Consider the following 25,826-nt stretch of genomic DNA (forward strand, 5'->3'; position numbering starts at 1 on the left):
CGTCGCGGCGCCGCCTCCTGGTGTGGCCGCCGCTCCGTACGCCGCTCCCCGAGCGGGCCCGGAAGGCCGAGGCTGCCGTTGTGAGTGAGGCTGTAGTTTTAGGTATCAAACATCCCAGCAATTGAATTCAGGTATCAAACATGAACAAATACTCACGTCTCTAGTTTTATTTAAATTTTATTACTTTAATTTTTTTAATTATATAGTACAACTCAGACACTCACAACACACACGCACTGCCGGCAAATGCTCGAGATTGAAGAAGTCACCACCGGCGTTTCGCCGTCGACAGGAACATCGCCTACCACTAAAACTACAGTACCGTTAAATTCTGCTCATAAGGAGAGTCGAACGTAGGATCTGAGGTGCTATTGAGACTCCTGTAACCATTAGACTACGGACTCTTTCGCTATTTGATTTTTTTTTCTGATTGGCCAAACATCCGCTAGAATTGTCCTTGGACCAACCTCCGTGCTCATCATCTTCATTGATGAATTGCCACGGTGCCTGCTAACAGTGTAATAATATCTGCTATATACTGCTTTGTAGTGCAATTAATCTAACTTTCTCGCAATATACGTGGTCCACCATTATTTTGCATTGACTATTTCTGCTGATCACTTAACTTACTAAGTAATTTTGCATCCCTACTATTTACAGTAAAACATGGCGGGAATTTGTTGTAATTAAACTATCTAAAACATTGTCATGAGAAAGGAAAGGAAGATATTCCTTTTGACAAGCAGAACAAAGGAAGATTTGCTGTTCTGTCAGAAAATGCACGAGACGGTAATGACCCAGATGCTAACAAAGTAACAAGCTTGTGGGGTTCATAAATCTGTTGCAGGATGTGTCACAGACAATGGTTTCTGTGTTTAAGTTCTGTTCTTGACAACTGCTGTGTTGTAGATCTGGTCAGTAAAAATATGCAATAGCTGCCAATTAATGCCAATGTTGGATGGTTAACCATTTTTTTTTCTGATAGGAATGGTTAGCAATTGGAATTGTACTTGAGATTACAAGGACCTAGAAATAAAACTTGCATCTCAATATTATGTTTCCACAGATGCTCCGTGCTTATTAGATATGTAGCTGTTTGTCTACCAATAGAAGTTGAATTATAAACTGGCAGTCATGTAAAAAGGTTAATCTAACTGCAGATGATTTTTCGTAGAGCACAGATATTGAAATTTTAATGGTGGATGAGTTGTTGACAAGAAACTATCCAAAGGATTATTTTTTTTCTTTGGTTCCAAATTCATGTGGAATTTCTTTGTATGCAAGCTTCATGACTTTATTCGTTGTCCGGTGAACATGACACCGGAAAAGAAAAGAAAAGAAAAGATGCTTTCATGTAGTCATGGTCCAATTGAAAAGTGTTTCTACTCTATTTCAATTAGAGAATCTCTACGTTTTTGGCAACCTAGAAGATAGCAAAAAATTCTTCCCCTCTCGACTTTTGTAGGTGGCGCAAGATGCCTATAAATGGTGCAACATACTCCCTCCATCTACTTTTCTAGGGCGGATGGGGAAAATCAACTTTTCTGGGTACGTAGTTCACAGCCCTCAGAATGGCACCCGTCGCATCTCGGGATTCGGCAGCCCGTCCCTCGGTAACCCACGTAATTAAGCCACATTGATTGTATCGGTCCCACGTGAATACAAACCGGCAACAATGACTAGTACATCGCTTCATCGACGTTCTGTTCGACCCTTCAATACAGTTTCATCCGCACCTTCTCTTTGCTTCCGACGGCAAGCGGCCAGGTTAGTAGAAGTCGACGAGGAGAAGCTGCCCGCTGCTATGGAGGACGGCGAGGAGAAGGTGCCTGCTGCCATGGAGGACGGCGAGGAGAAGCTGCCCGCTGCCATGGACGACGCCGAAAAAGTTGCAGGTTCCCATGGAGCTCGGCAACAAAGTCTAGGTTCCTAATGGAGGATCAACTGGCTGCGGAATCTCTCATTCATATCGCTTCGTTGCCCGTCGATGTCTTCATGTCTAGTTTCTGCAAACATGAAGCTTTCAATATAATGGGCCCTCTCTTAATCTCATGCTACTTTGGCGCCTACACAAGCGACGTATGTGAAGCTGCAATGGTCATCGATGAAATCCGCTGAGGTAAATGTGCAAGTGTCGATGATAGTTCGACCATGATAGATGATAACAATTTGGAAGATGCAATTTGAGTTTTAAGAATTTTAGGATTCAATGTTTAGGTTGCTGCAATGTAATGCAGCTCGTCCGGCAAGGGGAGTACTCCGACTACTTTTATTTATCTGGATTATAGGCAACAAAATAGATAGAGAAAAAGAATAGATTAGAAGTACTAGGCCAAACCTTCTTCATTGCCATTGAAAAATATGGCAAACGCATCTTCTTGCACCTTGTCCCAATCAATCGGGTTGGGTAGATAAACCTCGACTTGAGCACGCCACACCTCCTGACCATCTCCAACTACTGCAACATTGAGATCTAATTCTATCGAAGGCTTCATTTGGATGTGGATCTGCCATGACTTTCTGGAGGTAGGGTTGAGCACAAGAGAGCTGGGCACCCAATTTATACACAAGGAGGATGAGGCCATAGCGAGAACTGAAATTTCACGTTGTGTTTCAGGTTTTGGGTAAATAATTTGAATAGAGAGCGGAGGAGAGAAAGGAGGACCGCGGATGGGAAAAAGCTGGGCGCCGTTTGGGAAATTCTTGCGGTTGTTTTTCAGTTTGGCGCGGAAGAAATTTGGTGCGGAGAAAATTGCTTTTTCGATTAAACAGCGCCGGGAACGAAGGGACGCTGCATGCCTTCATGCAAAAATCCTGCAGCGTGGCAAAAGGCCCAGCGCAGGGTTTAAATGCTGGCGCAAGACCCAGCCCTCCCTTGGTCTCTGGAGTAGGAGAGCATACGCCCTAGAAAAGTGGATGGAAGGAGTAGCGAAATCATCCATCAAACCACACTCCCTTTGGACCCACCTAGACCATTTCTAGAGTGAAAGTGTAATGCCCCAATCTCATTTTCTTGGGAAACTGTGTGTTGTTTTTCAGGTCCTTGAAACCTGCAATCACAAATTCACTTAGATGTGGATCCAGGGCCTAGGTTGGTAATCGTAAAAAAAAAAAGGGTTTCAAACACTTTCGTGAACACAGCACTGGGCCTTACCCGGCCCACATACATCATAACTTAGGCCTGGCTATGGAGCATTGGAGCCAAGTAAATGTATGTACGAGCGCCATCCAGAACTGCAGTATTTTGTTAATTGTTGTAGCCTACAAGCAATTTTGTAATCGAGCTAAGAACGTAGAACAACATGACACAAGCACATGTGAACTCAAACCCATCTCCCGCTAAATAAAAATTCAAAGGTTAGCTGCATCAAGATACTGCAGCAGGGGAATTTACATACCCAACCTTTCTTGAGCACACCCTGAGGAACCGGACCTGGCAGGGAACACACATGTAATTCCTTTCTACATCCAGTGTAACATCTTAATGACAATCCTTTTTTTTTTACTTTTACCCTTACCTCTGTAAGACTGTCTTTTTTTAAAAAAAAAAAATTTACCCTTCCCTTTCTTTTCAAAATCTTTTACCCTTCCCTTTCGTTTCACCCCCTTTCTTTTCCCCTTCCTGAGAATAAGGAATCGTTGGATATAATACAAGACAAAGCAACAAAACGACAAGAAAGCAAGGGATATTACCACACAGTAAACGATAGGAGATTATCACACGTTAGGTGTTTTACCGTACCAGGGCTACCGCAAATAAATTGGGCACTGTACTCCTCGTTCGAATTCCTGTGCCCCTTTGGGAGACAAAGCAAAAATCTACTATCCAATAGAGAAAGAGTTTAGTACAAAAAAAAAACCCCAAAAAAGTGGAGAAGATGATGAAGAAGGGTAAGTGGTCCAAGGAAGAGGATAGCTTGATCAAAAACCACATTGAGAAGTATGGCATTGGCCGCAGTTGGCAGGCGCTGTCCAACACTTTAGGTTTGCATTTTTGAACCCCTATCATCAATCATTTTGAGCTTTTGACATAACTGATAGAAAAAGTATTTGTGTACTTCCAAATTCATTTTTTTAAATAAAGGAAAAATACGGCTTGCTGAATTGTGATATCATTGCTTGTTTGGCTTGGAGGTGATCTGTCCCTTTGAACTCCAAACTTTTCAGTTTTCTGTTCTTCTGTTCAGGCGTGCGTGTATGAAACTAGTAGATATGCAGTACCAGTTCAGCGTGCATTATTCAGCGCAAAAACTGCATGTATGTGCATTGCGCAATGCTTTTGCTCGTACTCATGTTCAACTTTTAGCGCTCTCATTAGTTTATCTTAGTCAAGCGAAACACATAGTCACCTTTGTCTGAATTTCTTGGTACGAGCCTTGACGAAGTTCTTTTATGTTTCAATGCAGGGCTGCGGCGGTGCGGCCGGAGCTGCCGTTCCCGGTGGCTGAACTACCTCCGCCCGGGCCTGAAGCACGGAAATTTCACGGCGGCCGAGGAGAGGGTCATCTGCGAGATGTACAGCAAGAGGGGAAGCTGGTAATAAGCCTCACGCGAACCCATTCTCCATGTCATCTGCAACTGACAAGCAAACCTGCACATTTACTGATCTCTTCAGAAGTTAATTCTTTCCCTTGTTCTTGTTGATTGTGTTCTGCAATATCTGCAACCTTTTAGTCACTGATCAGATCGAACATATTAACCGAACTGCTGTTCATTGAACTGAGCTTTCATGTCAGTTACGTCAAATGTAGTGTTAGATTGTTAGTGCATCCTGCTTATGCTTCTAGTGCAAAGAAACTAAGCAATGTTTGCTTGTTGATCGCCATCACTGACATGCTGCAAATTTCTTCGCTTGATATGTTCATCGAACAGCTGGTCCGTCATCGCTGCCCAGCTCCCGGGGAGGACAGACCTCGCTATCAAGAACTACTGGAACAGCACGCTCAGGAAGAAGTTCCCGGCGGCGAGAACATCCGCGGCCGCGGCCTACCACCGCCGGAACCGCCCGGCCTGCAGCACGTCGTCCGACGCCGGGACGCCGGCGCGGGACCTGCAGCTGGTTTTCTACAGCAGCGAGGAGAGCTCCACGGCAGGGTCCAGCCCTGCCAAGCCCGTCTTGGCCGGCCCGACGCCGGTGCAAGCAGTGCAGCCGCCGGTTCCGGTCGTTGCCGCTCAGCCGATCGCGGCGGCCCCGGTTAGCGGACCGGTGAAGATCGAGCAGAAGCAGGCCGTGGTGAGCCTACCGCGTCTGGGGAAGACGCCGCCGCCGCCGCCACCACCACCACGGGCCTGTGATCAGACCGGCGAGAGGGTCATGGATATCGTCTGCGCTCCCATGTCTCCTGCTCCTCTGAGCTTCATGGAACCGGATGAGTTGGCCTGCATCTACCAGTTCGATGACATTGATAGCTTCTTGCCGTGGTTTGATCATCACTAATCTGACTATATCTCGTAGCTCCATGAATAGAGCGGAGCTTAGATTTAAAGTTACCAATAATGGTGGTTCAGAATTAGCTGCAGGATCTGTCATGTGTGAGTGTCCTATTCTTGTTGTCTTCGCGTGTTACTGTGGAATAAGCACTCTCTGTTGTTTACGGTTGGGGAATGTTAGAATGTAGTAGTGTGACTCTGGTTTATCAGAAACTAGCTGGGCTGTCGATCTTGTCATTTCACTTTTTCTTTGTTTCTGAACACTGCACGTTTCTTCAGTCATGTTCATCTTCACTGACAAAGCATGGGAGATCAATCTTTTATGCCAGCGGCTCAGGGCCGTTTTTTTTTTCATTCTACTTTAACTTGTTCTGTTTTGGATCCAACATATGCATCACTGCAAATATGGCAAAGTTATTATCTCTGTGAGACTGTGATTCATTGCAAAAGAAATCAAACTATTTCCAACTTTGAGTTCAGCAAGTAGTTTGCACGTACAGCACCCTTACAAACAAGAAAAAAACACTGCCAAAAATAAAATCAAGAAAAGAATTTATGGTGATAAAAGCAACCAGAAACTGCTTGAACTTATCAAGCAACCGGGTCAAACACGGTCAAAACTCCCGGCTTTCTTTAACATGCCTCACAGCACCATCAGAGTTCATTCAGATTTAAGTGCTCGAGTATCCGACCTCCTTCTTCTTGCATTGTGGAACAACGATCTTGGGAGCATCGACGTGCATCCTCAGGGAGCTGAATTCCAGAGCGAAGATGGGCTTCGACAGCAAGACCGAAATGCTCTGGCTTTGCGCATCCGAGTCGGCTAACACGTTGGATCCCACGCTGTTGATCTTGCCATCAGAACACTCCTGTGGCTCCGAGGTTCTTGGATTCCAAATCCTAGCAGGCTTCACAGGACGCACCCTGCGCAAGAAAAATGTTTACTTAGAAATGGAACTATATGTTAAAGAAATAAACATTATGCCATCAATGTATATCTCAGGACGTCCAGAGAGTATATTCATGCCATCACCTGCATTCTACTTTGCAGGAGTACTTGAGAAGATCAGGATGGTCCTCAGTCTGCCCACTGAAATTTGCAGAACAAGTAAGCCATGTTCATGTTCCGCGACATCAAAGAGAGATGATACATGTATTTTGACGAGGTTTTTATGCTTTCTCAAGTTAAATCTGCGCATGGCTTGGTAAAGCATTTAATTTCTTTATGTTTATTTACATGATTTTCGGACCTCTCAGTTTTCCTTTTGAGAAATTATGGAGGCCACCCGGTTTGTTCACCTAACCTGAAGCTTGGAAGCGACATTCTGATTGCCGGGCCCATCCACTTGTGGTGCTTATGTGATCCTGTTGCCACTTCACATGATCAGAAAGTGAAATAAAGCGTTGGATCAACAAAGTGAGGCTTTTCGAGAGAGGAAAAAACAAAAAAAAAGATAAGGTTAGGAAGATGTCATTCCGAAAGACATTTTGGAAATCTCAAGTGTCTGTCGTCCACCGGTTTTCAGCGATGAAGCAAAATAAACGTGACTACAGATTGCAGTACGGACTAAGATAACTGAATAAGAAATTCAGGCGAATGTATGTATGATCTCTGATGATACATAGATTTTGCTATTGCAACTACTCCCTCCGTTCCAAATCGCAGATCGTTTTGACTCTACATATACATTGTGTCTATATACATAGCAAAATTTATGTATCTTGATTTGCCAAAACGAACTACAATTTTGAACGGAGAGAGCAGTTGCTAAAGCTGGGCAAACCCTATCTTTTCCATGTGTTATGTTGTACTGAAAAGTTCAGGCAAGTTATTAACTAAAAAGGCTAAGGAAAGCAAAGTAAAACCTTCCAGAGCCTAACAACTATTTTGTGTAAAATAGATCACATGACACCAAATGCATTAAGCAGATAAGAAGAGGAGTCAATTACCGGTAAGCGGCATGCTGATGTTGCACAGATGCTTCGTGGACGAGCCCTTGGTCTCAGAGATCTCGATCTCGCGGCGGTTCTCTTGCTTGGGGACGGTCGAGCCTATTCCAAGTACGCTCAGGAAGCCGTTCGGTTTCGCCAAGGGTTCGTCTCCGAGCGCAGAGGCTTCAGTCTGTCCCCCATGTGCAAGTTCATGTGATAGGCAGGTTACAAGTCTCGTGAAGATCGACAAACATTCATCAATGCCAAGCTTAATCACACGAGAACCCCTGAATATCCTGCCTCTAATGTACTAATGCTCAACTTCGCAAAGGGTTTGTCTCGAGTACCTTTGAGAATGTAGCCACATGGCTTGGTAGGCCTACTTCCTGCAAGAACAGCAATGGCTTCAATGAGTTAGGAGGAAAGGGCACAATGGGACTACAGAAAGACCAGAGGGGGGTTCCAGTGGCACACCTTGCGGCCGTGCCGGCAGGCTTCGACGCTGTTCACCAGGACCCTGGCAGCCCACCTGAGAATAGGTTCAGGGTTCAGAGTTTCAGTTCAGACAAAGAAGGGGCCACACTGAAGCAGCACTCCTGGATCTCAGAAAGGGGGGGAAAAAAGGGGGAAACATCCTTCCAAAAAAAGAGAAAAGAATTCCAATGTTGGTAACTCGATTAGCTAGCTTTCATCAAAACAGCCTTGGTCACGTTTTCATCTGCCGCTGTTTCTGTTTGCCACATGCGCAATATTCCTCCTTCATCCCTCCCCGTTCCTGCAGATGAGCTGCGACGGCAACTTGGCCACGCGGAGCCCAGCCGGTGCGGCGCACCCGGCCGCCGACCCAGCCCACCGATCCCCGCGAATAATTGGAGGCCGCGGCCGCGAGGCGAGAGGGTCCGTGCGATCAAGTACACCCCAACAAGTGGGGGTTGGTTGTTTATTCCCGCGGACTCGATCGCCCAGTGGCCCTGGCGCGAACGAGCTTTCGGGGGGTTTTCTAATGCAAGTTGGCCTGGCCTCGTCGGCGAGCCGGCATGGCCGCTGTCTGGTCACGTCCGGTGAACTGAACCCAGGCAGGCGAGGCAAAGCAAGCGGCGGCGGAGCCGGAGCCTGGCCCTGGAGGCGGTTGAAGAAGCTAGGGTACAGGGGAGGGGAGTAGGGCGGTGGACTCACGCGCAGGAGGTCGGCGGGTTCCACACAATGCCGGCGATCACCACGAGCTGCAGGCGCAAAAGAGGAGAGGAACAAACCGAAACTCGCGAGGATCAGCAGCGCAGCATGGCCGGACGGCAACCGACGGAGGTTGAGGGGTATGGTGCGTACCTCGTCGAAGGCGCCGGCGGGGCTGTCGTGGTAGCGCGCGAGGAACATGCCGCCGAGCGTGTAGCCGAAGGCCTCGACGAGGCGCAGGTCCCGGGGCACGAAGGCGCGCGCCGTCGACGCCTTCACCAAATGCAGCTGGTACAATGCGCTGCTCGCGCAGAAGCAGAGCCAACAACAACCGCAAGGAAGAAACCATCACTCGCTGGGGCTCCTGCGCATGATCAATGCGAACAGCAGAACAGAGGGTCGCGGCCTTGCCTGCCATTGAACACCCACGGCGGCCCGTGCCGGTAGCCCGCGCAGGGCCTCCCCGTCTCCTCCTCCTTCTCCGGCGCCATGGATCCTCCCGCTCGCCCTCTCTCCTCTCTGGAGTCCCACGCGCAGCAGCCGACGAGCTCTCCAAGAAGCAACAGGAAGACGACGCGCGGGCGGCCGGGGCACTGGAGCAGTGAGCCAGGGAGGGGAGTCAAAGCCCCCGGATTTATAGGTGATGCGAGCAAGGAAGGAGGGCGCAGTGGGGGAGAGGCGGGACCAACGAATCGGGCAGGGGGGAGGGCGGGTGCAAGGCAAGGCAAGGGGCGATGAATGGTGATGCACCGACTGATGCTGGGACGCAGAGCGCGGCTTAAACAAGTGGTGGCTATTGCGGCTGTGCTTTGCGAGCTCGCTCGTTCAGAGGAGGGAGGGAGGACTCGGCTGAGAGCGAGGGAGGGGATGGATGTGTGTGTGCGCGTGCGGACCTTATCCGGTGGCCAGGTGGCGCCGGGTTAGAGGCCCGGGGTGGGGTGACGTCACCGATGGAGATCCCCCGCGGGGCCCGCGCGCTCTGGCCCCCAGTCCGTCGCCGTCTGTTTGCTGCTGCTTTTGGGGAATTGTGAGCGTCCGTTGGTGGTCAACGATGGCGGTGGATGGCAGGACGGGGGCGATGATTGGTCTCGGCCCGGACTCCGGAGCGAAAGCAACGGCGGAGTGGAGTAGAGTGGATGGCCCAGCGCTGTGCCGGGTGTGTCGTCGTGTGCGCAGGTGCAGAGCATGCCCGAGGGAGGCCATGCTGGACGCAGCCGCCGGCGTCGAGCGCCGGAGAAACGGACAAGAGCGTTACTGGTTAGACGGCGGCAGGGAATGGGAATCGAAGACGCAAGTTGCACGTCGAGCCGATTCACCAGCTGAAAATACTGGAAAAAAAAATGCAGGCAGTCGAAAGCAATCGAGGTCGTCGTACGGCTCGGCAGCAAGCGCAGCAGCAGTGGTAGCGTTACGAACATGCTTACGCCTACGAGGAGCAGGGGACGCCCCCCAGCATGCCGTGCTCCAACCATGCAGTTTTTTTTTAGGAACTCCAACCAGGCACCTGCAGCCTGCCTGCATGCCGTCGTAACGCAGACAGGGACGGCCGGACGGGGAAAGCCTGCGGAGACGAAGCCACCGACGGGAGGAGGCTGCGCGTGGACCGGGCCGAGACCGACGGGAGTTTTGGGCTGCACTGGCGAGTGTCACAGGTTGTCTGGATCGTCGAGGTGTTCTGGAGGTTGATTTCGTACGACAACAACGAGAGCAAGCAATTTGCCGGCGGGGCGAGAGATCAGAGATGGTCTTCAATTCGGTGACCAACGTGGCTACGTCCTCTTGAATCGTTAGCTGCGTCCACACCTGACGCCTCCACGGCTCACTTCTCCAACCTTGGTAGCTACTAATAGGGAGCAGAATCATTGGGCAAAAATGTTGGTGTGTGGCCTGTCGCAACTGGTGGCAGTCGTGCAAAGGACACTTCGACAGTGCTCCACGGAAAAATGGCGAATGCACACTACTAAGTAGAGCAGTGACGATCGGTTCAAAAAAAAAACAGTAGAGTAGTGACGAACATTAACAAGGCCCGTCACTTGTAAGACCTCTCTCGGGCAGGGCAGGACAGGACAGCTTCGATTGTAGCCTTTTGGCTTGCATATATTAGGGGCACACTTCATGTCAAAATGACCCGAGTCCAGACGTTAATTATCCACGCACTCGACCACTCCATTATGTGATGCCAGTAAATTTCTTTACGGCGTGAGGTGTTAAGAATGAAGAGTGTGAAGAACCCACATGTACAAGATCATAGGACTGCACCCGTTCGCGCCTAACACATGATGGAGGCTCGCACAGAGTCTAAACGGTCCTCAAGATCAATCGGGCCGTCGTGCACGTTAACTGCTTCCTGTTTTGTTCGAGAATCTGTGCGCTCATGTTCAGCTGCGAAGAAAAGCCCATGGACCTCGTGCAGTCCCTATCCTGGAAGAAAAGAACAAAGATTAGGTAGCCATCAGTCAATATTTACAGCAGAAGACACACTACAGCTGGTGTAGCACGAGACTTGACAAGCACAATGTTAACGGAACAAAGATCCCACATGCACAACCAAATCGATCTAAATGATGCCATGCTTTCCCAAAAGAAGGATTTGGTTCTCTCGCGAACACGATTTGCGTGCTTTTATGTCTACTAGAAATCTAGAATGTAATGCCTTGCTTTCCCCACGGGCCACCGGCCTCCCAAACATGCGCTGGCCAGTAGCCACCTTGGCCAACTGCCTACCTTTGGTGGGAAATCGACTTGTAATTCGATGTTGCGGCATATTGCGCAATTTCAAATATCATTGATGGAAGTGTGCACTCAGTATTCTTGATAGAGAGCCAAATCTTGTGTCAGAGCAAAACTCTTAGTCTAGGTTATAGGAGAACAGTTGGTCTCTTAACATGATACCCGTTTGGACCCCCCAACTCTAGCTCAAATCTCAGCGGGGTTTCACTTTAAATGCGACAAAGATGTATCTTGGATGGCTTAAGAACAGACGTGGGGGGTTTCAGCTTCTGTGTTAAACTGGATAACTTTTTAAGCATTCATGACCAAATAAAACATTGGAATGGTTCGATGATTTTACCTCCAAAATCCAGCAAACATCCGGAGGCTCATGTAGATCACCAAAGCTACCCAAATTCCAGTAAAGCCACTATAACTTGCAAGAGTGAGTATGCAAATGATACTGACAATAGCGACAAGGACCTGATGATACAAATTCAGACAATTTGTAAGAGAAGGTTTTTTTTTTATATAAAAAATACAGGACAGCTAGAAGAACAGAAGTTTGTCAACTTGCCATTGAATAGGCAGCGTATCCAAAATCTGACGCTCCATAGTTGATACCATCAAATACAAAAGCCAAAGCGTTGATTGGTTGAGTCAGACAGACAAACTGGACGGGGGAAAATCAACAGTTTAGTTAAAGAAATAATACTACCTCCAGTCGACTTTACATGTTGTTAGGACAGGGCTTATTAGCCACATTTTTTTTAACCTCTCTGAAAGGCTTGCATGCAGATTTTTTCTCTAACGAGTCTCAGGAAGCATGCAGAATGGCGGAAGAAATGACAACAAACATGCAGAACGTCATGTATTCATGAATGATTCGAAATAGCCTCCGGCATCATGTATAAATGACCAGAGGCGGTATTCGTTTCAAGCTACCACACCAAGGGAGATAATATGAACCTAGCACTAGCATATCAAGACTGAAAATTGCCATACTCTTAGCTTTCAGTATAGTGAAACCATACCGGTATTCCTATGTAGATATGATGCAGTACACCCTGATCACTCGTAAATAACCTTGATCCCATACGCAAACCAATACCAAGAAGTACACTTAGGAGAAGTCCCAAGACCAATGCCAACTGCAATATAAGAAGCGTGTCTCTAAGGCCATGGAAAATGTCTCGAATAGAAAAGCAAGATAAATAACATACCTGCAGGACACGAGAAGCTGTGGCAGTAGCCTTTGGATAGTCCTTACGAGCAAATGCACTTGCAAGTATAGCCTGTTGAAATATGATCCGGATTTATGAGCAATAAACCAAAAGACAAGATGCAGGTCACATCACTCCCAACATATCAATAGGCATTATCCTAACACAGATAGAAATCTGTATGTTTCAGTTACTGATCAGTATCTCATAAATTTTCCTTGTGTAGGTGCATCCAGAAACCCATGTTACCAATCATGTTAACTGCAGCTTAAATGTCATGAAAATTTCAGTAAAGAAGGTTACAAGCAAGGGAAAGCAAAGGGTTCCCTTACCTGACCAGCAAAAGCTAATCCATCTGCAAGAAGCGAACAAGCCAACCAGGTCTGCAAGCAGATCTGGAATGCAGCCATTGGAGTTGAACCCAGTCGTGCAGCCATTGATGCAGATAGTGTCACACAACATGTGGCGGCAATAACTCGTGCAAGTAACAAAAAACCTAGAGTGTGAAAGAAGATCTTAATACAATTAGTATGTGATATAACAGCCATTGACAAGAAGATCTTCAATATAGAATTAAATGGTGTCATAGCTTAAATATAAATAAGGAAAAAGATTTGTTGTGACAATGTCAACTATAAAAACGGGCAGGTAAATGGTTCACTAATGAGCATCATCTAATGGACGTACACAGACAATGTCAGAGCATGAATCAGTACATTAACAATGGGTATGGAAGAGAGTGTTATATCTTAGTTGGAGTCAAGTGTATTAGAAACAAATTACCATTTTTAAGAAACCGACCAAACTGCAGGTGATTCAAGCTGGGTGGCAACAAATCTATATGTAGCCATAATCTCCATAAGAGTATGGATGCAATAAAATATCTGCAGAATGTTCCACCATACACTATCACAAAAGATAGAACACGAGAATTATAAACTTTTGGGTGTAATGTGCCTCCCATCTCGATAGGAAAGAAAAAAAGCAAAGGTATCCATCAGAGGAAACAATAACACTACTTACTGTGATATAACATGAGCAATGGCAGCACCCCTGACACCATATTGGAACACAAACATAAATATTGGGTCCAAAACTATATTGATAGCATCTCCAGCCACTGGTCATCATAAAAACATTAGACATGTTAGGAAAAAAAAGAAATCCTTCCAAAAAATATTGCCACAAATCATTAGCATTACATTACTCATCATGTAAATGACAAAATATGTTCAACTGACAAATATTATCTTGAATATATTGCAGTCAATGTTGGACCCTTCAATCCAAATTGCATGCATTTGAAAAATTGATTGAAAAGAATGTACTCAAGAATTTTAAGAGTAATGTTAAGAGCATCGTAAACTACAGCTATTTGCGAAGTGGAAAAGGTTCGCTTTACTCCTCTCAATTATTGACATAAGTTGGTGTAATTCAGATGCTCACAGACTGGATAATTTAACATCCAGAAACGGTTTCCTTAGTGGTTTAATGACATGAGCTTAGTTGAATGTGGAATTGGCACATATGAGCTGCTATGTCACCCGGGCTCCATAGAGACATTCTTGCTTAGATGTGCCTCTCCAATGCATGTGTTGCCTACACCACCACATCACCAAACACTCTGTATCCGCATGCTATGATGACCACACACTGCCTTCTCCCACTAAAACGTTCCTATTTGGAACCTTTTCAGCACATTACTTTTCTTTTTGTCATGGTGGTGTATGTGTTGGGGAAGTGATATTTTTCGTGATGACAAACCACTTTCAAAACTAGCATTAATGGGGGAAGGGATCCATAATGAAATGTGGCAAATCAAAGTCCAGTCACAACGGGATTAAAGTGGAAGTTTTCTTTTAGAATCCAATTTGCCAAGTATATACAGTTCACCATCAAAGAAATGAAGTATTATTATACCAGTTGCATATAGAGGTGTCTTCGTATCCTTAAGTCCACGAAAGACTCCTTGCATTGCCAAAGATAAAAGAACAGCAGGAGCACCAAGAGATCTGAGAACCAAGTATTGTAATGCGGGCTTCATCATAGCAGAATCCTGTTGGAAAATAGTACTTCCATTTAATAAGTAATCGGCTAATTGCTTATGGGAAAAGCAACAAAAAGCAAATCCTGAAGGCCGAACAGATTCTTGATGAAATTTTCAAAATCTTACAGTTTTCAAAATTAAACAGATAGTGAGACTACTCTGTTGCAAAAGTTTCTTTTTTTTTCCCTCAAACGCACAGGAGAACTGCACATCATTACATTGAGAAGAGAAATAGAATCAAAAAAAGAAGACTCATACGCGCGCCCCACGTATTAAACAAAAGTACAAGAACAAGTATATCCTCTAAACTTTTCTGCACTAGATATTTTAGCAACCTAAAAGAACATCTGTTTAGCTACTTAGCTATAACAATAGCAGTGTCCTCAATTGGAAACAAAATTGGTAATGTTTTTTCTGTGAAACAGACTAAAGAACATCAATAGATAAAAAGGCATAAAGAAAATGTTACCGGTGTTACACCCATGTAACCTAAGATAGGTTTTGCCGAGAGAACAAGAAGTAGGGTTTCAAGTAGGCCGAGCACCCCACCAAGTAATAGTGCTGTAGAGACTGATGGAATATTTTTCCTCTTTTGCTCAATACTGACCTCGCATGAATCAGTTTCAAAAGATGATTTGCTGGTAGTGGCACTAGCCTCTGCAAAGTATATTTTAAGGGGTCAAGAAAAGTATGCATTGATCATCTGCCCAAGCTTTTCAAAAGATTACCTTCAGGAGAAATCAGTTCCTCCATTTCACTATCAGAAACAGCGCGTTTATTTTCTTGATTTATTTTGTCTTTGTCTCTGCCATTGGACATAGCATCCTCCTCCGCAACAAATGATGTTGTGACACTAACAAGGGGGAATATTGCAATTCTTGAGACTTGATTAAACACAGCAATTGATACACCTACAGCTCCAAGTTCAACTGGACCTGTTTGTCACATATGAAAAGATATCATACCGACCAAAGTACCTGTATAAAAGAGTAAATGCCCCAGCGGTCCTGAAAATTGTCCATGGTCTCATCTAGGTTCCTAATCAAGCTTAAGGACAAGTGCATTTATAAGGGGAAAAAGAAGAAGAAATGAATATGTGTGATTACGTAGCTGAAGAAAGTGTATGAATGTTCATTAACAATTTGCTTTCAGATAGGGAAAAAACTTTTCCAGAACCTAGCAGTTAGTTCAACACATTTAAACATGGAGTTTTTTTACAAAAAAGGAGAATTTGGTAACGAAGTTAATTATAAAATGATATGACCTGTATAGAATACACCACAGCTATTCTGCTGAAGCTTCCATTATCTTACACGGCATTACATATGTTTTCTGTTGTTATTATGCAATTATCTTAGTACCACCACAAGTCTGAGGAACAACCATGGACCAACTATTACTGCGCTGAAATCCTCATGCTGTTCGACTTAATAAGAACAAGACAGTCACAAACCAGAACCTTCTGTAACCAATAAAAGATCGGTTTCAAAACTTTCTTGCAAATTACTAGTAGTCTAGTACATCTTAAAATCACAAGGGTAATATGCCATGTTGGTTTCCAAAAAAGGTATAATTAACTATTCGCCATCCTTACAAGGTGAGTAGCATGTGAATTGCCACTATGTGAGAGGGATGAATGTGAGAGGGGTTAATTGCACCCCCTCAAATAGTGGCAAAAAATTAAATATCCCTGCAAAAAATGATAGGTAATGACTCTAAGTTTTTTTCTCTAAACCATTAGAAAGGATAATTTTGGTCGGTAAAAAAAGAAACAGGAAGAAAGCATAAGCTTGACCTTTATAGCCTTTAATAAAAATAAGAAGCAGACAGCTAAGTTAGTTCATCAAATTTACATCCAATAAGCAGGTGCAGAGCATGGTAGGTTGGAAAGTCTCCAGTCTTAACCTATGTTTGTTTAGGGAAAAGTCTGGTTTACACCCTCGAATTATCGCAGAAGTCCGATTTTCAACCTTCAACTACAAAACCGGATAACATAGCCCATCCAACTGTCGAAACCGGGCAAATTTGACCATTAGAGTGGTTTCGAAGGTGGTTTTGTATTTTTTAAAAAAGTAAAAAATTCTAATTAGATCTAAAAAATCAAAACTAATTCATTTTAAATCAAAAAATATGAAATTAGTACCAAAATTTTTCTAAAAATGTAACCTATCTATTATAGCTCTATTTGAATCTGATTTATTCAAAAATAATAGGCATAACTACAAGCAATCAAATACTATGAATATGAAAAAATTAGATCCGAATAACAAGTACAGTTACAGTGCCAATGGACAGGTTACATTTTTAGAAAAAAATTGATACCCACTTCGTATTTTTTTATTTAAAACGAATTACTTATGAACTTTTTAGTTTAAATTTGAATATTTTAATTTTTAGAAAATGGAAAACCACCCTCGAAACCACCTAAGGGCAAAATTCGTCCGATTTTGATAGTTGGATGGCCTGTGTTATCCAGTACTGTAGTTAAAAGGTGAAAATCGGAATTTTGTGATAGTTTGAGGGTGTAAATTGAACTTTTCCCTTTTCTTTATTCTCTTTTGAGGGATTTGAGGGAGTGATAGCGTAAAGCAGGTTAGGACGGGGCGGAAGCTTCGTACAGGGACAACAAAATAAGAGAATTAATTAAGGCAAGAGCAAACCTATGTGGCCGATGAAGGCGGTGTCGACGAGGGAGGCGACCGGGTCGGCCATGAGCGCGAGCGCGCCGGGCACCGCGATCCCCATGATCTCCCGCCCAAGCTCGTCCCACCCGAACGCGAGCCTGCGGCACGAGCCAACCGGAGCACCGGGGGAGAATAGTGGGGAATAAATAGGATGAGCTCGACGCGCGCGGAAAAAGAGGAGAAAGCTAGCGGGTGACCGTTGGGGATGGCTCGCCTGGCGTCCCGGAAGAACACCCCGAGCGGGTGGTGGCGGCGCTGCTCTCCGCCCGCTTCTTCCATGGCGGCGCCGGCGCTGCGGTCCAGGAGGCTCTCCTCGCGGACGCAGCGGGCGTCGCCCATATGCTGCGTCCCCGCACGCAGGCCGAGGGCGACGGCGTCCACCTTTGCGAGTGGGATCGGGAAAGGGAATGGAATCGTGGGAGGGTGCGCGCGCGTGGCGTGGCGCGGGTGGGTGACACGGGGGAAGGCATATGTGCGGCGCTTCGCCTGATGAGGAAGGAGGACGAGGCCGGGACGGCCGGGCTCAGGTGGCGCCTCCCCCGCGGGGGCGCCAGGCTGGGGCTGGGCGCGGGCGCGGCGGGGTTCCGGAATCAGTTTCTGGTTCGGTTGGGTTGGGTGGCGCGTGCGGGAACCCGGATCAGTCGGTGCAGCCACCGTCCGTGGGGGGCGGTGGGCCGCGGACGATGCTGCTGATGCTTAATTCAAAAGCACGGCCCGGCCCGGGTCAGCCCAAAGGCAGGGAGCCGTTGGTTCAGTTTGTGGCTTTCGCGGGATGGCCCAACGCACGAACGGGCCAGAGAAGGAGCAGGACGCGAGGCTGGCTGGCCCAGCGGGAGCCTGGGCTGATCGTCTGCTTCCGAGCCCTGCTAGCCAGGCCCTCGAGTCCTGGACTGTTAAATGTTATTCAGCGTCAGTCTCAGTACACGCATCGTTTTTATACCTGCAATTGCCTCTCCATTTGTAGTGCCACTACTCAATCCAGGATATGTTCAAATCTTTGCACAAAGGTAAACATTTTTTTTTGAAAAGTGCACAAAGGTAAACATGGCAGCTCGCCACTCATGCAATCATGCTGATCTGTCTACTTTTCCTTCCCACTTCCTATCCATGCTGTTCTCTGCTGCTCACCATAACATATATAGATAATAGATATATAGCCATACACCAGGGGATGGATGAAGAATGACCACTCAAAAAGACTCAAGAACTGAAGCACAATAACCTACAGCATCAAGGCGCAATGCTGCATTATTTATAGAAATAGACTTAATTAAAGCAATACCAGGGTCCAAATTTTTAGTGGCACCAAGCAAACACATAGTGCTCCACAATGTCTCAACTTCAAACCAAAAGATGTTTCAGAAACAAAGGCACTTGATACAGAGACAACAGTTCATGTGAATGTTCATCCCCATTTCGATCCACCACAAGATGCTAACGAGGGAACAGCACGCCCTCTTCAGATCTCTGCAAAACTCGGGAGTTTCTCCGCCGCTCACTGCAGCTGCTCCCGGAACACCCTCAGCACGTCCGCGAACGTGACTATCCCGGCGAGGCGGCAGTCGTCGTCCTCGTCGAGCACCCACACGTAGCTCACACGGTGAGCGAGCGCCTGCACCATCACGGCCACCAGCGAGCTCGCGGGGCTGCACACCACAGGCTCCTCGGCCGACCGGCGCCCGTAGCTCCCCGACGACGGGCGCCTCAGCTGCGCCCGGCCGGTCTCCTCGTCGGAGGACGAGGAGGCGGAGAGGGGGGAGAACGACGACAGCGTCTCGTCCTCGATCAGATCAAGCATGGCGTCGAGGCCCTTGTCCTTCAGCCCGGCCTTAACCGCGCGCAGGATATGCTCTGGCGGCGACCCGAAGTAGTCAGCGTAGGCCATGAGGTCCGCCACCGAGAGCGTGGCGATGGCCGCGGCCGCCGTCTCGTCGCAGGCCGCGAGGAGGGCTGGGGAGATCTCGCCGACGAGGTGGCCGTCCTCGGTGACCACGGCGACCGCGGTTTCCGTGGCGACGGCGCGGCGGATGAGGGGCACGGCGGACAGGGCCGACTCGCCGGGGCGCACCGAGAGGAAGTCGGTGCGCACGAGGCCGAGGGAGGACACGGAGCGCGCGGCGACATGGTAGAAGAGGCCGATGGAGTTGAGGAAGTAGCGCACGAGGTCCTCCTGCGTGAGCCAGCAGAAGTCGGCGGCGGCGGCGCCGCCGGCGAGCTGCTTCTTGCGGCCGCCAGCGCGGAGAGGGACGGCGAGCACCTGCGCTCCGCTCAGGACCGCATCAAGGGCCTCCAAGATACTGCAAAAGAAAAAGGAAAACCACATTGGTCAGCTCAAAACGAACTGAATCTATGGCTTGATTAAACATGGGCAAGACGAGCAAGACATGGACAAGATCCCAAAAGAATTGCCACTTTTTCAAGAAAGATTCGATTAAAACGCGCAATTTTTCGAACCACATGCCAAGGTGCCGCTTCTATTCCAAGTGTATAGATCAAACGGCACAATTTTCGGGTCACAAGTGGAGGAAAAGATCTCTTAAATTGCGATGCCGGAAGCGGCTGATCCTATCAAGAATCTTGCAAGGAGACAGACAGACGGGGGTGCATGTCGCAATCTCCGGGGAACCCACCCGGCCACACCGAACCAGACAACAAGATTGTCTCCGGTGAGTCGGACGATTTGACCTGAATGCGGCTTTTTCTACGCCGCGCGACATCCACTTGTTCGAATGTCGTCGCATATTCCAGGCAGGTAGGCAGAGATAAAACTCTCCAGGTAAATATGATGAGGATGAAGGCCAGTCTGTATCTTAGGGGGCAAAATAAAAATGACGCTAACAGCGCATCAATTTACTATTTTACCAAGGTTGCCTTCTAATCAATTCTTTTCGCAATTTTTGTAGCGATTTGACCAAAATCATGTCCCCTTGTGACAAGTTTAAAGTTCCAATCTTGAACGAGTCTCACGAGCGTCGTTTGTTGAGCACCAAGAATAGAATAGGCAGGGTTTGAGCCTTACCTCGAGCGGGGATCGACGCGGCGGACCTCTCCGGCGCCGTCCTTGGGCAGGATCGCGGAGACCGGCTTGGCGAGCGCGGCGGCTGGGCGGGCGAGCGCCTCGGGCTCGGTGCAGAGGAAACAGAGCACGTCCGCGAGGCCGACCCGGCCGACGACGGCGCGCGCAGGTCCGGTCACCGCGACGCAGGCTGCGGCGCCAGAGCGGGCCACCCTCCGGAGCGCGGCGGCGAGTTCGCCGGCGGCGGCGGAGAGCGGGAGCGACCTCACGGCCGGCTTGCCGATGCACAGGTCCGACACCTCATTGGCCAGGAGGCTCACTGCCATGCACTCGCGGGGCGGGCCCTGGGCGGTTTCGAGGATCGAAACCTCTCGCAAAGATTTTTCAGGGAGGATTGCGGCGTGGAACCGCGGAGGCGTTTCTTGGACGGGGGCCCGGAGGATTGGGGAGGAAGACGGAAGGGAGAAGGGGAGATTTGGTTTCAACCCGCGGCTCGTGAGAGGGAGCGCTTTATATAGGCTTCGGGGTAGGAGAGGGGTTGATACGCGCCTAGGTTCGCATAGAACCAATGACATGTGGGACTATTATGCGGTGGGCCCGCAAGACGAGAGAGCCGGGTTGGTTTTCGGTGCAAACCCCTGCGCGGTTTACGCGGTGGGGGCGTCGAACGGTGGTACGGTTTCGAAGTCGGCTAGAGATAGAGCTGAGCTGACACCTGAGTCGAGCCGAGCTGGCTCGGGCTGATTGCTTGCTGGGAGATTTGTGTAACGGGCCCTGCTGTTTTTGCCGTTTCGCCGGTGGAGCAAACTGCAAAAACACTTCGTCGTCGTCCTCCACTCCAGGGGGGGAAAACAAAAGGACAGACCAGTACTCCAGCACTAAATTCTCTGTTCAAAAAGGCACCCATGCAGTGAAAAGCAACAATGGATTGTCGGGAATACAGGCAAAAGTTCTTCAGCTCCAATATACTACCTGAAGCTTTAGAGAATTCAGAATTGTGTACCTTATTTCCCAATCAAAATATCATCAATCAGTTCAGTAAGTCATATTATACAATGTGTTTCTCTTATTGAGTGCGGTAATGCCTAGTTTATGCTAAGCTTATATTTTTATATCTTAGCACCCTTTGATGGATTCTAAATCTAATGTGCCATTGATGCTGACGCCACCTGGTAGGTGGACAAACTGGACCTTTATTAACGGGACTCAACAGCTTGCTTGACCAAGAATATATTGCAGCTGCTCTCCAGCTCTGTTATCAAGCTTCAAGGGAGGGGAAGCGTATACATTTCAAAATACCTGTATTTATTGGTCAATTATGATCAAGCCATTCGAAGTGAATTTAAGCTCAAGCTTATAGTTTAGACCAGGAATTGGTTTGAATATTTCTCTCAATAATGTACCTTAGAGTCTTGTAGACAAGGCATTGAATATCTAGGCAAATGCCCATAAAACAGGTGACCTGTACTAATGTATTACGAGAACCACCTGTTGTCAGAACGAATAGACCAAGCTTCAACCACAAGAAACTATGATAAAAGCAACTTCTATTTATTTACATGTAAAGCTCAAGGTAAACATTGACCATATATCCATACCACATTTCCTCAATACTTCGTATACCACCCAATTCTCATACTACGGATTTGTTTGGATCCAAGTGCAAATGAATAAAAGTGTTAAAATTTAGCACCAGCTCATCCAAACGGGAGTGATAACGAGGATAGGCTAAACTTTAGCCAAAACTTATTAAAAGTATGAGGGCTAATATATGCTAAAATTTAGCACTCAATTTTATCTCCTCCAAACAGGCTCTAATAGGCACACATGTATATGCACACATTATCACTGGAAAATTCAAGAATAAAAAAGGGCAGTAGTGCACAATGGGAAAACTCTTGAAATGAGGGTACATAAAATTTTTAGGTTCAAAACTCGAAGAGTTGCTTGACGTGCGAACGTGAATACATAAGCCCTTAGCTTTTCTTTTTCAAAATTTAAACACCATCCTTGGATTGTGTGCTCCCCTAATGTTGCACGGGATGTGCTCCCCTAACTTTTCTTTTTTAGAATTGGATTGGAGCTTATAATTTCTCGTCCATAATTTTTTTAACGGAGATGACCATAATTTTTAACAGCGGAACAGGAGCAGCACACAGCATGCAGGAGTGAAACCCAGGTCTACTCCTTGTTGCCGGATGCCGGTCTCCGTCGGCGGGCCGCCGCCGGAGCAACAGAGTTCGAATTCGACAGCGCTACCAAAGTCGTAGGACGCGTTCACTGCAGGGGGTAGCTTTTTGGACTTCCGTTTGACCACGTGCGTCGGATCCACATCCCCACTGCAGCCATCTCCATCTTGGCAGGTGCTGCTTTAGCAGCCTGGCAGTGGGCCAGCGGCCCTACTGCCTTCGATTTCTTTCGTAGTCAACTTTTAACCCCGCCATCTCTTCAGAAAAAGTGAAGCTCAGTGAGATAGTGGCTCGGTCAATGATGATGATTACCGCGGCTTGGTGGCTGCAAAGCTTCTCGTACAAAGTATTTAACTCCAGGCTGAAGATGGACGGTCTACCGATGCGATTTTCTCTTTTTCAAGGGGAAAACAGCTAACGCAGCATACGTTACGCACAAGGAGGTCCGGCTGGAACCAACAGGCCTCTCCTGATCTTGGCGTGACCCGTGTCCTCTGACGTCGACGCGCCTCGAGAAATTTCGTACCAGTCCCGCGCCGCTCGATTTCGACGTAGATTTGCAGCTCGAGTTGGCTAGCTGTACGTACAGGTTGGCCCCACTTTGCTGTCACGGAAAGGCAACGCGCGCACCCATCAGAACTGAATGCACGCAGTCCAAAAATCAACTCCGTGCACTGCACGAGAAAGAGACGCGGGAGTGAGAACCGCGACCAATCCATCCTGATCGCTCCACCATCACGGGCAGAAGCGGTGACGCACGGGATGATTAGCGCGTGAGAGCGAGTGAGCACGCTGCCGGAAAACAAGATGGCAGGTGCCAGGACCCCACACACGCCTCACACGCTGTGAATTGATTTCTTTTTCCTTTTAGTGCTGCCAGACTCGCGATCCACGGAATGGAGTGCGAAGGGTAGGTTTGGAGGAGCTAAAATTAAATTAAATACTAAATTTTGCTCCCTTCGTACTAAATTGTAGATTTTTTAGCAAATTTAGATACGTAGATTTTACTATATTTCTAAACATACGCTACATCTAAATGCGCAACAAAAATTTATGTATCTAGATTTGCTAAAACGACCTGCAAGAAATAACACATATTAGTACTCATATTTTTTCTAAAATTTTTAAGTCTTGGCTAGAATTAATCTATCCATTAGCATCTCTATTTGGATGGATTAGTACTAAATTTTGGCAGTTTGGAGTACTGATCCAAACATCTTCCGAATCGGACCACGAATCGCTCGATCCAGGTTTAACTCCTGTACATGTTTGACGAAACCACACGAATTTTATGGGATAAACAAAAGCGCAATTAAACCGCACGTGAGATGGATCGATCCGGCGAGGTCGTTGTTTACGCTTTCAGTATTCGCAGAGCGCAAAGTTAGCCGTCGGGACAGCGATCTCCAGAACTCCGTGGAGCGCGTGCGGCCGGTGATGCCATGCGGAACGGGTCACAGAGGAAAAGCGGAACGGATAAACGTTACCGCCACAACCTGTCGCCATTCGGCACTCCCGTGCCTTTTTTTTCTTCGATCGCCACTCCCGTGGCTGTGCGCAGCACCGGAAAAGCGCAGCGGGGCCTAGAGAAATAGCCTAGCCGTAGCCGGGAAGCCGAACCGAGCCGACGGAGAGCCGGGGCCGCGGGGAGATCGGCTGGCTGCCTGGCCGAGGGAGGAGGGGACGTGGAGCCGGGCCCCAACCACGTGGTGGCTCCCGTGTGTGTCTGCTGCTGGCTGTGCGAGCGGGCCCACGCCCCTGGACTGCGTGGCCCTGGCCGGATCTTCTGCGGCTCCCGGATTTTGCTACAGCTCCTCTGCCTGCTGCTGTTTCAAGACAAATCCCGACGCCTGCTATACTGTCGAGCCGTATCGTTGCAGTTGCAGCTACTTGCCTGATCTCATTGACCCCATCGAGCGCAAATCATGGCCACTTAATTGTACATATGTCTCTGAGCGGCGGCGAATCACGGCCGTACTTGGTGTGCACATCACGTACGTATAGATCTAATGCGATGCGTACACCACGTAGCATCCTGTTCCAGCTAGGCTTGGTTGGCACGTTGTTGGTCGTCGATGGAACGAGCAGCGCTACGGGACAAGCTGACGGCGTGCCACTACGGGTACTTGTGCCACGGCCCACGGCGCAGCACGGCAGCAGTCAAAGACAGGCAGCAGCTAGCTGGAGTAGTGATCGACCGATCTCTCATTCCCTTCTCCCAGCCCCGCATGGCCGCATGATGTGCGCCGTACGGGTGGTGCTGGGCCGCATGATTACCGGCAAGAACGACAGCGATCGGCGATCGGAAGAGCCATTATCAAGGCCGTGTCCCCGATCGGTCGCCACGGCCGCGGGCACGAGCCGAGCGACGACGACGACCCGCGCGCTCCTGGAGTCCTGGCGCGTCGCTGTCCGCCAGGCGGCCGCGCGCTGGCGTGTGTAGTGTACCTGCAGGTACAGTGGGGGTTGGCTGGCGCCGGTAGCATCGGGCATCGGCCGGCTCCACCTCAGGTGAACTCGTCGGGTGGGTGGCGCGTGTGGAGTACGACGGGCTGCTTCGGCTCGTGGGAAATTCTGCTCGGGTCTCACTCCGGTGCTTGCTCGCCTCGGCGGCGGTGCTGCCTCAATGGCGATCCCGTCCGTCCACAGTCACACCGATGAATTTTTCACTTGCGAGCTGAGGGAGTTTTTGGTTCGAGTGGTCAAGTGAAATTTCTTGGCGCGCGTGGGGGAGCAGCGAGGCATGGGGTTGGGATGCCACAGAGGAGGAGTAGGTGGTAGCTTTGTCGGATCCGCGAGAAATCGGAGATTCCTCGGCAGGCTCTGCTGTTCTCCGCTGGCGGCTTGGCCCCTGGCCTCCTCCGATTTCAGGGTGCGTTTTGGATTGTACCGAGCTGCCATACCACTCAGTTCTCTCCTGTTGAGGAACAGACAGCGTGTGCTTGCGCGGTTCATGCACATCCACAGGAGTGGAAAGGAAGACCGGACTACGCCACGGCGCGCAGTAATTAACTTCGTCCAGGGACCGCAGTGATTTCGACACTATCTACAAAATCGTTTGTGCTCCTGTACGTAGTTTTCTTCTTTTTTTTTGGAAAAGATTTTACGTAGTTTTCCACAAGTACAGAGCTGGGGGATCTTTAATACTCCAATATATAGTTAACTTATCAAAAATCCCAATCATGGTGTATACCTTTTTGTTGATAATGCATGGTGTATACGACCCGTTGCAGGCCAGCCGTTCAGCCGATTGCAGGTGACTCAGCACCGGATGACGGATGGACACGGAAGCAATCATGGAGGCGCAGGGCAGGGAACGTACATTATGACGTGGACAAGGACAAGCGAACTGAGGATCAGGTCGACCACACGGGCGCCGAACAGCCGAGTGAATGAGCTCTGAATTCATCGGATCCGATCCGA

General features: G+C 48.1%; 4 protein-coding genes across 5 annotated transcripts; 1 reads left to right on the forward strand and 3 right to left on the reverse strand.

The window, feature by feature from the left end:
• Positions 1-1,804: 1,804 nt before the first annotated feature.
• LOC112872793 (myb-related protein Pp2-like) lies at positions 1,805-5,437 on the forward strand. Its single transcript, XM_025935841.1, has 3 exons — positions 1,805-1,895; positions 4,407-4,536; positions 4,873-5,437. The coding sequence occupies exons 1-3, from the start codon at positions 1,805-1,807 to the stop codon at positions 5,435-5,437; spliced, it is 786 nt and encodes a 261-aa protein (XP_025791626.1).
• Positions 5,438-5,867: 430 nt separating this feature from the next.
• LOC112877484 (protein NEOXANTHIN-DEFICIENT 1) lies at positions 5,868-9,337 on the reverse strand. Of its 2 annotated transcripts, none has more exons than XM_025941796.1 (9): positions 8,947-9,332; positions 8,689-8,836; positions 8,539-8,585; positions 7,837-7,891; positions 7,710-7,748; positions 7,381-7,552; positions 6,735-6,804; positions 6,464-6,520; positions 5,868-6,354 (listed from the first exon to the last, which is right to left on the reverse strand). In XM_025941796.1, the coding sequence occupies exons 1-9, from the start codon at positions 9,024-9,026 to the stop codon at positions 6,102-6,104; spliced, it is 921 nt and encodes a 306-aa protein (XP_025797581.1). In that variant the 5' UTR covers positions 9,027-9,332; the 3' UTR covers positions 5,868-6,101. The 2 variants fall into 2 exon arrangements, with proteins under 2 accessions (XP_025797581.1, XP_025797582.1); XM_025941797.1 differs by having other exon boundaries at positions 6,102-6,354; positions 6,735-6,795; positions 8,947-9,337.
• A 1,269-nt stretch (positions 9,338-10,606) lies between these two features.
• LOC112875386 (protein DETOXIFICATION 42-like) lies at positions 10,607-17,785 on the reverse strand. Its single transcript, XM_025939220.1, has 13 exons — positions 17,413-17,785; positions 17,175-17,296; positions 15,243-15,449; positions 14,984-15,171; positions 14,388-14,523; positions 13,491-13,587; positions 13,251-13,351; positions 12,800-12,963; positions 12,468-12,539; positions 12,279-12,395; positions 11,822-11,917; positions 11,606-11,727; positions 10,607-10,956 (listed from the first exon to the last, which is right to left on the reverse strand). Exons 1-13 carry the CDS (start codon positions 17,535-17,537, stop codon positions 10,914-10,916), a joined length of 1,590 nt encoding a protein of 529 aa, XP_025795005.1. The 5' UTR covers positions 17,538-17,785; the 3' UTR covers positions 10,607-10,913.
• A 672-nt stretch (positions 17,786-18,457) lies between these two features.
• LOC112877878 (CBS domain-containing protein CBSX5-like) lies at positions 18,458-20,688 on the reverse strand. The gene is made up of 2 exons (XM_025942254.1): positions 20,218-20,688; positions 18,458-19,495 (listed from the first exon to the last, which is right to left on the reverse strand). The coding sequence occupies exons 1-2, from the start codon at positions 20,538-20,540 to the stop codon at positions 18,694-18,696; spliced, it is 1,125 nt and encodes a 374-aa protein (XP_025798039.1). The 5' UTR covers positions 20,541-20,688; the 3' UTR covers positions 18,458-18,693.
• Between the last annotated feature and the right edge of the window lie 5,138 nt (positions 20,689-25,826).

The sequence above is a fragment of the Panicum hallii genome, chromosome 9 (genome assembly GCF_002211085.1).
Source record: "Panicum hallii strain FIL2 chromosome 9, PHallii_v3.1, whole genome shotgun sequence".
Lineage (NCBI taxonomy): Eukaryota > Viridiplantae > Streptophyta > Magnoliopsida > Poales > Poaceae > Panicum > Panicum hallii.